Source organism: Varanus komodoensis, unplaced genomic scaffold, assembly GCF_004798865.1.
Source record: "Varanus komodoensis strain SLA01 unplaced genomic scaffold, ASM479886v1 scaffold77, whole genome shotgun sequence".
Lineage (NCBI taxonomy): Eukaryota > Metazoa > Chordata > Lepidosauria > Squamata > Varanidae > Varanus > Varanus komodoensis.
Genome location: NW_025336442.1, coordinates 1,169,660 through 1,185,566, shown reverse-complemented (window position 1 = coordinate 1,185,566; position 15,907 = coordinate 1,169,660). Strand labels below are relative to the sequence as shown.

The 15,907-nt window shown below is 54.2% G+C and overlaps 1 protein-coding gene across 7 annotated transcripts in view; it reads right to left on the bottom strand.

The window, feature by feature from the left end:
- SEC16A (SEC16 homolog A, endoplasmic reticulum export factor) overlaps positions 1-15,907 on the bottom strand; it is a 37,427-nt gene that overhangs the window by 20,972 nt on the left and 548 nt on the right. For 6 of the 7 annotated variants that reach the window (XM_044453153.1, XM_044453158.1, XM_044453159.1 and 3 more), the window contains exons 2-11: positions 14,980-15,026; positions 7,785-11,502; positions 6,657-6,790; positions 5,869-5,951; positions 4,548-4,659; positions 4,198-4,396; positions 3,109-3,274; positions 1,613-1,755; positions 1,095-1,156; positions 402-540 (exon numbers count right to left, since the gene is read on the bottom strand). In XM_044453153.1, coding sequence (XP_044309088.1) covers positions 402-540; positions 1,095-1,156; positions 1,613-1,755; positions 3,109-3,274; positions 4,198-4,396; positions 4,548-4,659; positions 5,869-5,951; positions 6,657-6,790; positions 7,785-11,423 — 4,677 coding nt within the window. In that variant the 5' untranslated portion in view covers positions 11,424-11,502; positions 14,980-15,026. The remainder of the gene's footprint in view (positions 1-401; positions 541-1,094; positions 1,157-1,612; positions 1,756-3,108; positions 3,275-4,197; positions 4,397-4,547; positions 4,660-5,868; positions 5,952-6,656; positions 6,791-7,784; positions 11,503-14,979; positions 15,027-15,907) is intronic. The other variant, XM_044453154.1, reaches the window with a different exon arrangement.

Below are 15,907 nucleotides of genomic sequence, written 5' to 3'. Positions count from 1 at the left end.
ATTTAAGAGGGAAGCAATCCCTTCACGGCAGCTGCCCTTCCTGGCCAGTCCAGCAATCTCACCACTGGATGCTTCGGACAGGCTACAGTCTCCCCAAACACACACAGGCATGTTTGCACAGGTGGCCCCAGGAGCTGCATGGGGTGTGTGGTCCTGCTCCAGGCTCAAGGTCGCGGCTGTTTTTGCGCCGCAAGTCCCTTCGCAGCTGCCCCGCAAGGTGGAACAAGCGCCTTTGCTGAGGGCGCCCAGGAAGCCCAGGGGTCCCCCCGAGGTAGGCCTGGCTCTTCCTTTTTGCCAGCATCTGGTCAGTAACCTGAAGAGGAACCCTGACATCAGAGAGCTGGAGGAGGGCAAGGATGTCGCTGCCGCCAAAGCTTTAGGAGAAAGGCTGGAATCCTTACCCCATTCTGCCTGCACAAAAGAACGACAAAGTCCCAGAGCAGCCGGGCAGACTCCTTGTCGATCAGCATCTCGTTCTGCATGCACCGTGTCGCTTGGCTCTGGGCAAAATTTATCACGTCAACTTTGTGGGTCTCGTCTCTAGAAGAAGAGGAAGAGAAGCCTCCAGTGGGGCTGAGAACTATAACGTGGGCACCCTGTATGGGGACAGTGGCCTCTGTTTCAGGAAAGAAACCAGCAGGCAGGGCAGCGTGTACAGGGCTCAGGGAGCTCAGTCCCTGCAGTGGGAGTGGAGTGCAGCCAGGCTGATGACGTGAGCGGCTGCTGGCTGGCAGAGTGCAAGGCTGCTGAGGAAGCCACACCGGCTGTGCCGGGCAGGCCAGGCCAAGGTTAAGGGTCCAGTGCTTGGTTACAAGGCTCTGCACAACTCCAGGCCTGACTTGGGAGATCATATGCGATTTGAGAAGCAGGACAAAAATGCTAGACGAGAAAGGAGTACGTTCTCTTGGCCTACTGGGAATCCTGGCAATGCTTGCCCCCGAGATTTCCATCCCATTTAGCACTGCCAAGTCTCCAAGATGTCACGGCCTGCTTACAATGCCTGGGAAACAGGGCACCACAGACACCTGCTCAGAAGTGGGAGGGGACAGACACCCCGGCGAGGAAGACATGGACACAAAAGCCAGCCTACGTACTTGATGAGAGGGCCGGGGAACTTGCGCATCTCCTCTTGTTCTGAAGAATGTTGCATCATCATCTATGAAAAGAGGAAAATGAGAAAGATGCACAGCACAGCTGACGACAAGTTGGCGTTCCTGGGCTCACCCCACAAAGAGAAGCACAAATGAGCAAAACGGCAGCCTGAAATGGAAGCTGACCTGAGAACCATTTCTTTTTGAGGAAGGTTGCTCGGGACAAAAGGGAGGGTGAAAAAGTTGTTGTGGCTACTAGTTCATGAGCCCCTGGCTGAAGCAGGCAGAAGCCCAGTCCAAGGCCCCCTAGATCATGTCCTGGCTTGGCCACAGGAGAGTCTCAAGTTTCCAGTTAGGGCTCCTGGTTGGCTGCAGCATTTACAAAGAGTTCATGTTTGCCCTGGGCCCACACAAGCCTTGGTGGGGGGGGATCTGGGAATTCCTGACTGGCCACAGCAGGAGACAGAGGGCGTGCAGGGGGGTGGCACACGCCCAGCACTTGGCTCATTCCTCTTGTTTACCTCCATACTGTGCACTTCGACCAAAGCCGGCTGCCCCTCAGAGGGCAGGTTTGGTAGGACTTTTATCAAGTAACCTCCAGGACCGAACCTTGCACAGACATGAGGCACAGAAAACTTCTCCGGTGTCAGCGGCCTCGAGGGCACTGCAGTGTGGGAAAAAAACAGAGAAGCAGGTTCAAAGCTACCGAACTTTCCATTTAATGTACCACGTTTCTTTACTGTTCAGTAGTTGAAATTCACTGGACAATCTACAAAGCTGAAAACCTTAAAAATACTTAGAAAAACCACCTACACATGAACATATAAATGGACAGTATCCAAAGAGAGACATACATCAGGAAACAGTTTTGAACAATCAACAATAAAAAAGCACAAAACCTTATTAAAAACCTCATCGTATGCTTCTAAAGAAATACCCGAGAGAAGGTCTTAACCTGGCATGGCAAGATAACAATGCTGGTGCCAGGGAGGAACTTGGCAATGAGATCGTTTCAAAACTGAGGAGCCACCACTAAGAAGGTCGTCTCCCCTCCCGCCACCGTATCAGCCTCGGCTAATGAACCCAGCACACACGGCAGGAGTCAAGTCGCTGGACTCTGAGGGACTCCCCACTGCCTGGAACCACCGGGTGCCAATGGCAGTGGCTGAATGTGGCTCGAGCCCTCGCCCAAACCCCGAAAAGGGTCTCTCAGCACCGCCGCAGCCAGCAGCCTCCTCTTGCTGGAGAAGCAGGCACAGAGCAGGCGCCTCATGCTTCAGCTCGCATGTCTCAAGCCACACGTTCAGCTTGCCACGAACCCTCTTTCACGCTCTCTGGAGAAAGAGACTCTGGGGATTCCACCCAAGGCACACGGCGCAGCTCAGACCTCCCTGACCTGGCACCCTCCAGATGTGCCGACCGCAACTCTCACCCCCAGCCAGCAGCTGGAGAGAGGAAATGCTCCTCTGCGAAGCTGCCTGGCCAGGAAATTCCTTGGGCGGCAGCCTCCAGGTGCCCCGCCAGCTCCTTACCCTCATCATTCCCATTTTCTTGGTTTCCAACAGGGAGACAGCCCTGCAGGGGTTCAAAAGGGAGGCTTCAGCATTTCGGAACTAAGACCTTCCCTCTTCCACCTGACTTAGCTTCTTGGGCAGGTTACTTTTTGTTAATATGCCACAAAACCTGATGAGAGTAAAAATGGAGCCTCCAGCGCTCTACCGCTCCAGCCATTTCACCTTCCCCACAAACCTCCAAATGTTCTAAATGTGCCCCCCAGAAAGGCTGGAGCCCCCTGTCCTTGGGAACTACAGGCAAGCTATTCCAGGTCCTCAAAAGATGAATGAGGTATGAATGAAAAGGTATGTAGAATATCCTCAAGTAGCTGGAAATACTTTGTGCTCAGATGACGATGATGAAGAATCGCATTTTCAAACTTCCCAGGAGCAGGAGCTACAGCCCTTCCCCCGCCTGCCTCTTCACTGGTTTCCTCCTGGTGCCTTGTCCTTGTGGAACATACCTTGTTCTGCAGCTGGCCAGGCAGCGTGGTTATAACCAGTCAAAGATGGCGGGCTGGCATACTGGGCATATCTGCCAGAGGCATAGTCTGCGTGCAGCGAGGGAGGCTGGGGGTCGGTGTCATAGCCACTGGCTGCTGGGTCATGGTTGCTTCGATACAGCTGGCTCTGGAGGAGAGAGGGACACATTTGTGGCAAAAACCATCACAACTGCAGCCAGATGGCAGTGCTTGCTCACTGGCCGCTGCGGGAGAAGAGTGCTGGACCAGCGGGCCCTCGGTGGGCCCTGGCATCGGGGCTCTTCTGACGTGGTGATGTTCTCGAGGGCAGAGATAAGTGGGTATTCTGAGGCCCGAGCTGGAGTCAAATTATCTCCTATGTAGCTCAGCCCTTGCCAACTTTTAGGAGTGCCCAGGTGTGCTGGACTACACAGTGTAGACGGGGCCACACCTTAGAGGCCAGGCTGATCCACAGGTAGGCTGGCCCGGCTTCAAACCCCAGCTGCGCCCCCAGGTAGGAAAAACTCCTGCCTGAAACTTGGAGAGCTGCAGCTGCCAGCCAGAGTCAGCAACAGACGGACTCAGGGGCTGTTGCAGTCGGAGGCTGTTCCCTCCACCCCACCGGCTGAAAGCAAAGGGAGCTGCAGTCCAGCACAGCTGGAATGCACCAGGATGGGAAGACTAATGAAGGACTTGATGAGGGCCGCTGTTAAAACGTGGGGTTTTGTCCTGTCTGCAGTCAGTCAAGCCAGCAAATCCACGGTGTGTTAGCCACGAGCAGTCCGCGAAGGGGGCCACGGCTTGATGTAGGGTTGCTGGGCACGGACTGCTAGCGCAGCTTGTCTGGCAACATGGGAGGCCCTGCTTCCCTGCCCACCCACCGTTCAACCCCTGCACTATCACAGCATCCGAACCCAGCCAGCGCTGCTAATGCCCACAGAGCCCCAAGATGCTTCCGGGGGAAAGACCCACTGGCAAGGTGTGGGGCAAGGCCCAGGCACTGCAGAAGGGGCAGAGGGCAGGGTTGCCGTGTCTTCCCTGCCAGGCCCAGCGCGAAGGGCAGGCAGTGCCAGGGCCCCCCAGCTGCCTTACCTGCTGGGAACGAGAGCTGAAGCTGCTGTGGCGGCTGTGGATGCTGTGGGAGCTGTGCAAGCTGTGGCCGGAGTGCTCGCTGTGGATGCTGCGCCGGTCAAAGTCATCCCCATAGGGGTCCCGGCGGGAGTCCAGCTCGTCCTCAAAGCCGCCCACATAACGAGGGTCATAGTGCCAGTAGTCGTCATGGTGATCGTGACTGCAGAGCAGGAAAGCACACGGGAAAAGCCATGAGGCAGGCGAGCACCGTTTAAACCAGGGGAAGGAACCTCAGGCTCGGGGGGCCACATCTGGCCCTCCACAGCTGCCCTCCAGCCTTTTGCCCTGGGCACTCTCCCAAATTTACACACCTGTTCCTCAGCGCATAGGGCTCCCTCTTTTGGTAGGGGTTCTGTTCCAGGTCATACCAGTACCTTTGGTCTCTGTACCAGGCATCGTACATTGTTTGATAACGGCTGGAATCTGAAAAGGATAAGGAGAATCAGGTGAGAGGCGGGCATCCCTGGCTTCCTGCTACTGCACCTGCGGACATTCTGCAGCACAGATGCACATCCTTTGTGCAGCTGCCCCCCCCCCCCCCCCCCCCCCCCCCCCCACCCTTGAGGCCCCCCTTTTTGGGCCCCCCCCCCCCCCCCCCCGGACAACTCCTTAGTTTGTCAGAGGACAGTTCCTTGCCTCCAGCCGCTGGACAAGCAGGTGCTCCAGGCCTCACGGGGCTTTACTCCAACTGCACACAAGATTCCTAGCCAGGAGCTTCCACACAAAGCCAGCTTCTCATCTCAAGGTTCCTTTTTTGGTAATCAGGATGTAAGGACAGGCATTTGCCCAGCTAAATAGAGGAGCTTGTGCTTTATTGTTCTAGGATAAGATGAAAGCACATATGGCCCTCCAGATGTTGCAGGAAACTGCCAACTCCCATCACTTCCAGGCCAGCAGAACCAATGGTCAAGGATGATGAGAGCTTCAGAACCAAATCTTGGTTCATCATTGCTGCACCTGAGCATCCCTCTTCTAGAAGATGTAGTTCCTCACAACAGTGCTATCAAATTCTTTTCTTTCATATATGCATAACTCCCAGTTTTACCATTTAAAAAAATCCATTCCAGCTCTTTTTTCCAGGCCATGAACACCTTTTATCTTCCGTTTTACAGATTTATGATGCAGAAACGGTAAAGGTTTGGGGATCAGTGAAGCACGGGAGGTCCAAAAAGCAACATGCTTGACCTATTCTATCCACCTGAAAGGGAGGACTGAAGCCAACAGAATGCTGTGGGAGTTAAAGGGCAAAATTCACAAGGCCTGGTGCTGGTTTTACGATGGATCAACTGCAGGGATGGCAGCGACCTTCTCTGCCCCCTCCTCCCTCTTCCCACAGCAGCCCCTCCAGCCCCCGGAAAACGCAGTGACCCTGCAGAATGGAGTGCGCTGTGTCGAGGGGAGGGACCCGCGAGAGCCGAGGACAGGTCCATGTGTGAGTGCCACCCTTCCTCTTGCCGGAGGAGCATCTGCGCAGCCAGTATCGCTGCCGTGATCTTCAGGTGCCCACGAATGTGACCGTGGCGCTCAGAAGGTGAGGGGAAGAGCAACTCGCACTAGTTTTAATGCACCGGATTAATAGGTTATCCCAGAAATGCACCTCCCTGGGGGGCAAACAAGTCAGTGGCCCCCTACCTGCATAACTGGGGGCATAATAGTCTGTGTAGTACTCATTCCATCCACTTTTAGGGTTGTAGTAGTCCTCGGGATATCCTTGTCTGCAAGAGAAGAGAGAGGCTTGTTTCTGTTCGTTTGGAAGAGACACAGAACGAGCAGGCATGGAGAGGGATGCACGGCAGTGAGAAGTGCGGCACGGCACGCTCTGCACGGTGCCTTGATGAGCAGCGTGGGCCACTGCCGCCCCCTCGGTCGATCCCACACCCAGGACCCGTCCACAAGCACTCGACTGTCTGCGAAAGCCAGCCCCCCCATGGTGGACACGCCCATCGTGGCAGGGACAGGCATGTCTGGCACGAGGCCAGCTCCTCTTCCCAGGACCTGCGAGTCTCCTCTCGTGCCCTGCCCCTTTGAGGCAACATCCGCCAAGGGAGGGCAAAAGGCCTCCTCCTTGCCTGGGAACACCACTCCTCCTCCAGCTGCGCCTTTCACAGGAGGGAAGGGGCCTGCAGAGGCGCCAGCGGCTACCTACAAGCCCAAGAGGGAGCCATATGGCGGATGGGGTGGGTTGGAATTTAAGACATAATACAAGAACGTCAACTGCAGCCAAAGACGTGGAAGGCATGCAACCTGCTGCCCTGCAATGAAGGGAAGCGTTAACGCTGAGTGAGCTTTTGACATGGCCCTTTGCCCTTCAGGCCATTACTCTGATTGATAGGGCTGGGGCACGGGAGAGGCCGCTAAAATGCCCTTCAGGACAGGCATGCACACAGCACCTCTGCAGGAGGCACCTGAGAATGGCACACCTTGATGGAGGTCTGTCGGAGGTATGGCTCGCCCTGGAGCTGGGCCGCTCGGGCTCCACGTGCCGGTAACTTCCAGGATACGCGGCGGCATTCTCGTACTGCTGGTATGACGGGTCGTATTGGCCATACATATCCTGCCAGAGCAAAGGACGGGGGGTTATTCAGCCACCCGTCTGAGACTCGTAAGAACAGAAGGGACCTGAGGCTGGACCTGACCAAAGGTCCATCTCATCCAGCATTCTGTTCCCAGGACAGCCAACCAGAGGTCGTAGGAAACCCAGCAGGAGGCTCCCACTACAAAAGTCACGTGCATTTCCATCATGCCTCCCTTAACAATGAACTGGTTCCCATTACAAGCCAGAGTAGGGGTGGAGTACAGTTGAGCACAGGCTGCCATCAAACTGGGGCTTGCTGTGTTGTATCTGCTCAACTGTGCTAACCAACCACAGTTTATGACCACAAAGAACCTGCAGAAAGAACTTTTTGGGGGGTTCTGAACTGTGGGTTGTTTGTGGTCAACCAACTATTGTGTATTAGTGCAGCTGGGTTCATGAAACACAACCCCCCACACTTCCCTCTGCCCATATTCTGGCAGGCTGTGCCGTGTGGCCCTGGCCACTGGCTCTCAGCTCTGGCTTGCGGGGGATGCGAGAAACTAGCGCTTCTGTTTCACACTGTTTAGTGGCTTCCACTGTCAGTGTGAACCACCGAACAGGGTGCACAACATGCTTACTGGCTCACAACATCCTCGAGTTATTGTGGTGAGAAAACTGAGCCAAAGGCCAGTAACCTCTTTTCTCTTTTCTTTTTTTCCTTTTCTTTCCACTGAATGCGGAATTTTAAACATAAATACTTTAATCTCCTGGCTCAGTAACATATCAATTCATGCTTATTTTATTGGTGAACAGCTCCAGAAGTCACAAACCCAAAGTGCTGAGACAGATTTACTTATTTTCAAATTTAGATGCCACTCAATAACAAACAAGTGCTCCACGACCATTCCCCTGCGGTCTTGGTTCCCTCCAAACAACCCCCCCCCCACCAGCCTCCAACCCTGAATCTCAATTGCTGTGCTGGTGTCACAGGCAGAAAAACGGCCAGGCAACAGGAGAGCCAGATCTACTTTACCTGGTAGTAAAGGTGAGCCGTTCGGGGATCCATGGGAGGATAAGGAGGTGCATATGCAGACGAGTAGGCGTCGAAAGGGTTCCGGTAGTAGTAGTATGGGTTAGGTGGTGGAACGAAGGCATTCTGAGAAGGCTGAGGGGGTGCCTGTTCTTGCTGCGAGGGGGGCCGAGCCGGCTGACCAGCACTCAGGGCTGTGGAGGCAGGCGGTGGGCCAGGGGCTGCCTGCTTGTCATGGGCAGGAGCTTGAGCACAGCTCGCTGGCAGCTGTGCGGAATTTGCTTCAGAGGGGCCCGCTGGGCAGAGCCTCTGGCTCGCGGCTTGAGTAGGGCTGTTTCCCGGAAGTGCCGGGGGATTTGATGAAGCTGGCAGCAGCTGGGGTGCCATGCCCTGCGATGGCAAAGCAGTCTGCGCTGGGTGCTGCAAGGATGTGGCTCTGTCCAGCGGCATGGGAGACTGCCTGTCTTTCGTTACCTGTGGATAGAAATGCTGTGGGCCGGGAGCCCCGGGAGCTGATGGAGCCATGTGGCCAGGCAGGTGAGGCCCCCCCCACTGATTAGTGAATGATGAGCTGGGCCCCTGGGTGTAGCTTCCCAAGCCACCAGGCTCCGGGGGCTTGGCAGCCGCAAAATCAAGTGCTCGGGGCGGCTCCTGACCATCCGAATTGCTCTTACTTCGGTGACTGGTCCCTCCCACAGGCCCCAGGCTGCCCACGCCCACAGCTGCGCCGCCTCGGGCGCCTGAGGGAGCAGCCCGGGGCTGGCTAGCACATTCGGGAGGCAGCCCTTCCAACCCAGTGCCCCTTTTGCTCTCCGGAGCCAAGTCCAGCGGCCCCTGCGAGGCAGGCTCTGCCAGCGAATTTGGAGGTGGACCGCAAGTTCTTTCCGAAGCACTGGGGGGGCCCTGGGGAAGGTTAGTGTTCGAGAGTGCCGGTGCGGCAGGCGCATGGACCAGAGGGCTGGGCGACAGCGTGTTTTCACCGGGAGGGTTCCCGCTGCCGTGCACTCCCAGCAATGGCTTGCTGCTGATGCCCGGATCTTTCACAGAAGGATCCTTTTCACTCCTGCTCAGTTGAGTTGCAAGCGAGAAACTGAGTGGCTGAGCCAAGCTGCAACTTGGCGGCTGGGCAATCAGGACTGGCTGGTTCTGCAGTGCCTCCGTGGGCGGAGAGGAAAGGAGGCTTGCGTAACCCGAACTCGCCTGGGAGCAGCCCGTCTCTTCGTCCCCCATTTTGGGAGGGTTCTCCAAGTTCTCCGAAGAGACGTTTGCAGCTGGAGGCAGTGCGGCGGGGGCAGAGCCTGGCTGGCCCGTCTGCGGCTCAGGCAGCCCTTCTTCTGGGGGCTGGACGACGTGAACCGCTGCAGGCTTGGCTGGAACATACACCGTGGGAGCAGCTGGGGCGAGCAGCACGTTGCCCCCAAAGTTGGGCAGCTCGCTGTGCGCCCAAAGAGTCGTGGCTGGACTCTCACACTTTTTGGCGACCCCCTGGGCCCGGGCCAAGGCTCTCTTCTCAGGCGCCGACGGCATGTTTTCCATCACAGCCCCACCCACGGCCTGCAGCGCATTTCCAGCCGTGCCCGCAATGGTCAGAGGCAAAGGGTGGCTCTGGGGCAGAAAGCAAGTCTCCAGGTTATCGGGAGGCTGCTCCAGATTTCCCGGAGAGACAAAACTGGGGGGGGTCTTCTTGGTGCTCCGTGGGCCAGGGCAATTCTCCCGCAGTTCAGCGACCACCTTCGCCTGGTCAGCCTCGGGAGGCCTGATGCCCAGCCCATGGGACCGGACCGGCTCAAACGAGCTGTTTGCGCTGGTCTGAAACACCCCCATCGGCTTCGGGGGGCTTGGGGTGGGTGCTTGAGAGAGACTGCGATGGTAACTTTTGCCCGGGTTGTGGTCAGCAGCGCCACCTCCCAAAGGGGATGAGTCAATCTGCTGGAAGAAGCCCAGGGAAGGCTCCGCCTCGGGTCTCCCCCTCTCTTGCTGGATGAAGGTGCCCAGCTCTTGTGGCCAGGCCGAACCCGAGGCGCTCCTGTGGCTCAGGCCGCTGTAGCTGGATGAGACACTGTCGGGCCGAGTGGGGCGAGGCGAGGCATCGGGGGCCTCCAGGTTGGGGCCTCCTTCCAGGGGAGTCACGTGGCCGGTCTTCGAAAGCGAGGGCCCCAGCAGCGACGCGTACCTGCTTGCATCCACGGCACCTGGAGATGGACAGCTTCGAGCCAGTGGCTCGTTGGGCAAAACCTCCTGATTCTGGACACACTCCTGGTTTTCAACATTTTCGTACTGAGGACCACCGCGGTTGCCGGGTTCAGTGAGACCAGCTCGGTCCTCGTGAGCAAAGGCAGGATCAGCCTGGGTGTCCTGCTGCATGGCCCTCGTTCGGAAGGACTGCTGGGCATCCTTTGGTAAAACCTCAGCCAGACTAGCCTGTGCTGGAGGGAAGGGAGCTGCGGGGACCTGGTGCGCGTGCAGCGGCTGATAATATGTATGTCCCATCGTCTGCTGGAAAGCATCGCTGTCCGCCTTGCCGGTCTGCTCAGTCAGCTCAGAGGAAAGGATCTCCTCGTTTTCGGCCTCATCCCCTTTGAAAAACATGGAGATTGTCCCTGCATCCATATCGGCCGGGCAATGCCCACCTGCTGTCTCAGACAGGCTGCGGTTTGAGGCCAATGGGCTATTTTCCTGAGCAGCTGCATTGCTGGAGGGATGGGAGGCCTCAAGGGGCTGCAAGTAGAAGTGCTCCTGCGGAAGCTGGACAGGCCAGGGACTCGCTCCTCCCACATTCCGCCAGGGGCTCTGCTGGGAGGCAGCTGCACTGGACGCATCCCCAAGTATCAGCGGAGCTTGCGTGGCATTTTGGACAACAGACGGCTGCGCAGGGCTCTGTTGGGGGGTCATGTGCGGTGCTGGCTGGGAAATGCCAAGTGTGGACTGAGCATAAAAGGCATTTTGTGAGAGGGGCTCTGAGTAAGGAGAAAAAGCATGTGCCTGGGGCTGTGAGCTACTCTGAGCGGGCATCCACTGAGGTACCATTTGTTGGCCAGGAGGGATGACGGGCAAAGGCGTGGGTGTTGAACAGGCATGGCCCGCGTTCCTATTCATCTCTTGTCCGCTCACTGGCCGATCTGGCATAGAAGCCGAGCCTTGGGGTCCCCAGAGAGAATTCTCCAGAGTGGCCCCCGTGCAACCAGTCTGCCCCACAGGGCTGTGGGCACCGTGCTCAACACCCGAATGCGCCTCGGTGCTGTTGGTCCGATGTGCGGGCGAGGACAGTGGGGGGGCTGCAGCGCTTGGAGCTGCGCGGCTTCCTCCAGGCTGAGACGCGGGTGCTGGCAGGCACAAGTCCGTGCTGCGAGAGTTTTCCCCGCTGTGTGACTGAGGAGCGTGGGGGAGAGCAGGGGGGGGGAATGCCATAGGGGGGAAACCTGGTGCAAGGGGGGGGTCCCCTTTGGTCGCGTGGCCTAACGGAGAGCCTTGTGGGGGTTGCCTGCCGAAGGCAAATGGGTCTCTCACTGGCTGCACTGGCCCGGGGGCTGCGGAGACAGGTGCGTTTGGCCGTCGGCCCAAGGGGCCGTTCCGCCAGTACATGTGCCGTGACGTCGCGGGGGGAGGCGGGCCCCCTGCCCCTGCCTGTGGAGGAGGCTGCATCACACACTTCCGGCGGGGTCAGATGCTCTCTGTGGAACGACTGCTGGACGCTGTGTGAACAGGCTTGTCTTCACACACTCTGCAATGGGGAGGGGAAAAGAAACCAGTCAGACATGCCCCACTGCACGAGGGCCACCTCGATGGGGGAAGAGGCACCGGCCCCTGGAGCAGCAGAGCCAGCCCACCGAGCAGCTCACGCCCGGCCCACCAGCCTCTCCCTCACCCACAGTCCGCCCGCTCCTGCGCTCTCTCCCTGCCCTGCGCCATTCGAGTGCCTCTGCTAAGTTCCGGCAAGTAAGAGTGGGACGCTAAAGCACACGGGTCATTTTGGCCCTAGCTCTTTTTCCTTTAGCCCACCCACCACTGGGAGGTGGCCCCCAAGAGCTGCTCCAGAATGGAATGCGGCCCTTGGGCTAAGGGAGGCCCTGCAGCCCTGCTCAGGGCTATTCCTCTTCTCTTACTGGCGGTTACAGATCTGAAGGAAGTTCTAAGTGTTACATGAAAATTGGTCTGTGCCATCCTGATCAGCTGACAGTTTTCGTACTTAAGTTATATATATATGAGGGGTCTTCAAAAAGTTCCTGCACTTTTTTGGTGCAATTTATAAGTTTCGCAGCCATCTTCACCACAGCGTGACAACTCCTGTACGAAAGTACAAGGGCAGCCAGACAGACTAGCTACATGGCACCCTGAGACACAACCTATTACTACGCCTCCCGCCCTCATCGCTTCCAACGAAAATATAAACTGGGGAAACTTTCTGAAGACCCCTCATACGTCAGCTTAGTTTGCAGATTGCAGTTTTCCATGCAATCATTATTGTTTACAGAATGAACAGGCCCAGTTTAAAGACATCAACATCTATTATCCAAAAGCCTCCCAAAAGGGAGACCAGGGAATTCTCCTGAGCTGAACTACATTCCTAGAAATGTGATGCAAAAATGCATCACACTGCACTGTTTTGCTGCAATACAAGGTGCAAGAAGCACTCGTTGACATTTGCTCATCAGACTGGAAGAAGATTTTGAGAAGGGCAGGAAGGTCTCCAACCTCATCCTGAAATGTGCTAATATTTTTTTTTAATAAGTGCTTTAGATGAAGAGGCGAGAGGAATCCTCATCACATTTACAGATTATATAACATTAAAAATAACAAAATGGAATTCAAAAAGCCTGTGACAGATAGAATGGTGGTTCAAAACACCTGCATTTCAATTTTTCAGACAAATGCAAGATGGGGGCAGCAGAGGGAAGATATCACTGCTTGGCAGTGGCACATGTGAAAAGCCTCTTGGAACTGAAATTGATCTTAAACTGAACTACAGAAAGGGCTAGTGTCAAACCTTTGAAGTGACCGTTACATTTTATTCTGCAACAGTCCGAAGTTCACCCGAGGGCAGTGCTGTGCACTGCCCTTGACGGAAAAAGTAGACCAGCTGGACAGGGCTCACAGGAAGGGGGGAGAGCAGGACACGAAAAGGGCCGGTGTGCTTGGCTACCATAGAGCAGGTAGGAGAAAAAGGTGAGCGTGGGAGCAGCTGATGGCATCCATCTGAAGAGCTGCTGCCTGGCAGAAGGCAAGGCAGAAGGCAGGGCTAGAGCTAAAAGGCTTCAACTGCAGGAGAGCAAATTTTGTTTGATCATCAAGAGAAGCGTTCTGAAGCTAAGAGCGTCTCACAGAAGAACGACTGCGATGGGCAGCTTCTCTTATCCAGCTCCAGCGATGCGTTCCCTGCAATGAGATGTGAATGGGAAGGAATGGCCAGGTCAGGCCCATTGCTTAGTGCTGGAGCCCCGCTTATGTTAAAAGCATAAACAAACCCTGACCATGAGCTTACAGTGGAGAGTGGAGTGGGTGAAGTCCCATTGAAAAGGTCCAAAATGACTTGCCATGGTACCTTTAACTAGACCGATTCCTTTGAGAGGGTGTCTAGGAATACAGCAGCGAAGGAAGCCAAGAACGATGGGCTTTCAGAAAGAGTGGCTTGGAGCAGGCCTCTTGCCAACTCACCCAAAGCTTATTCACTCCGAACAAACACAGGCCTGTTATCAGATACTCTCTGTAACAGGCTGATATGCCTTCCAGCTCAAACAAAGGACAGAGAGTTATGAAACTCCTAAGCAAACTTAGAATGCCTCTATTCACCAGGAGATCCAAGCCATGAACTAATTTAATAATAGTAACAATAATACTGATGCCAAAGCAGAACACCTGCTTTACATGTGGAAGGTTCCCAATTCAGGCCCCAGCAGCATCTTCCAGGTAAGGCCTGGGAAAAGTCCTGCCAGAAGCCTTAGACCACCACAGCTATTGGTCAGTGCCAAAAATACCAGGCTAAGTTGACAGGTAAAAAGACCTGGTAAAAGGCAACATGTGATGTTCTAATATAATCCAACAACATTCGAGAACCCTATACAGTTGCCCTAACATCCCACCCCCAACTACTTCACAGAAGCCCTTCCAATCTGAACTGCGGAGTTCTCCCCCTCCTCACTCACTAAACATTTTCCAAAGCCATGTCACAAACTTTTCTCTGGCTTCCTTACTACCTGATGTGCAAAGCATCCAGCTTAATTTAAAGGGCGCAAAGAATTAAAAAAAACAAAAACATAGTTATTGGTATCTATGATCAGCCACCCAGCGAAAAAGAGGACAAGGACTCAACTTGCAAAAAGCAACTTGCCAGAGTTTCCAAGAAGAATGATGCAGTCACCATGGGGGACTTCAGTTTCCCTAATATATGCTGAGAGACAATTTCTGCCACACATGGCCCCTCCAAGCATTTCCTGACATGCGTCGCCGACAACTTCCTCTGGCAGAAGGTACAGGAAGGAGCAAGAGGATCATCTATCCTCCATTTAATACTAACTAACAGGGATGACCTGGTAGACAAAAATAGCAGCCACAGGAACTCTGGAGGAAAGTGACCGTGCAATACTTCAACTCTCAGTTAGAAAGAAGACAAAGGTTAACTGCAGCCAAACCCATACCCTGGACTTCAAGAAAGCCAACTTTAACAAACTCAGAACAATGATAAGCAAGGTGTCATGACTACTCACTCTTAAGGGAAAAGGAGTACAAGAAGGGTGGGAAATCTTGAAAAAGAAGATTCTCCAAGCACAACTACAAACATTTTCATCAAGAAAAAAAGTGTAGAAGACAACAGAGGAAGCTCACATGGCTCAACAGAATTGAAAAAGAACTTGGAGTTGTTGTTGATAACAGGCTAAATATGAGCCAACAATGTGATCCAGCTGCCAAAAGAGTAAATGCTATTTTGGGATGTATTAATAGAAGTATTTCTTCCAAACTACAAGAAGTATTAGTTCTCTTATATTCTTCACTAGTCAGAACTCATCTGGAATACTGTGTCCAGTTCTGAGCACCAAGTTTTAAGAAAGATGCAGAAAAAGTTAGATAGGGTCAAGAGGAGGGCAACAAAAATGATCCAGGGTTTGGAATCACTGCCTTGTGAGGGGAGACTGAGAGAACTTCAGAAGACTGATGTTCAGCCTTGAGAAGACTGAGGGGGGCCATGATATCCCTCTATAAGTACCTCAAAGGCTGCCACAAGGAGGAAGGTCTCTTCTTGCTTGTACCAGACTGTAGAACACAAAATAATCCATTCAAGTTGTGACAACACAGATTCAGGCTAAATATCAAGAAGAGTTTCCTCACTATCAGAGCAGACCCTAACCCTATTCTCTGATTCCATGTATCACCGTCAACAGCTGCTTTTGAAACCAGGAATGCGGGATTAGAAGGGAAGTTGGATCTCACCCAGCAAAGCAGTCTTCCCCGTGATTACACAACACTAAGAGAAGCCAGCTGTTTCTTAGCCCAAGTCCCTTCGACAGCAGCCTGATGTGGGAAAACTGAGCAGAGGCCACCTTGTGATATGGAGCTAAAGCTGTGCAAACCGCTTCACTTGATTTCTGCATGCCAGGCCACCAGAGCCATTTTTGTGTTGTGGCCTAAATTACACGTATCTCAGCACTCACCCTGTGCAAAGGAACATTTCTACAGCACTTGTATGAGTGACCAGGTGGATTGTGCCCAAAGATTTCAGTCAGGTACCACAGTAATCATCAGACACCCCTCTGGCAGCTCAATCTTGAATATTGCTCAGGCAGGTTCAATAGGTGCCAAATTACTGGCACCAAATAAATCTTTCTTTGACAGGACTTTTAGAGCATGGGTTTTTAGTACTTATTTTTTACGAACTGCCCATGTGTATGGAAATGGGGCAATGTATACATATTTAAAAGAGTAAATAAATAAAAACCTGCTATCCTGTTTGCTCTCGGGTTCTGTTGTTTTACAGGTTTTGTTCTTGTTTAATGATGTTAAGTGTAACAATTTTTAAATTGCAAATATTTTCTGAAAGCTACAGAGCAAAACACAAATCCCCACAACATATAGCATGTCTCCAACAAGGCTGGCTAAGGGATCCAGGGACTTGTAGGCCAGCGCCTCTGGAGAGC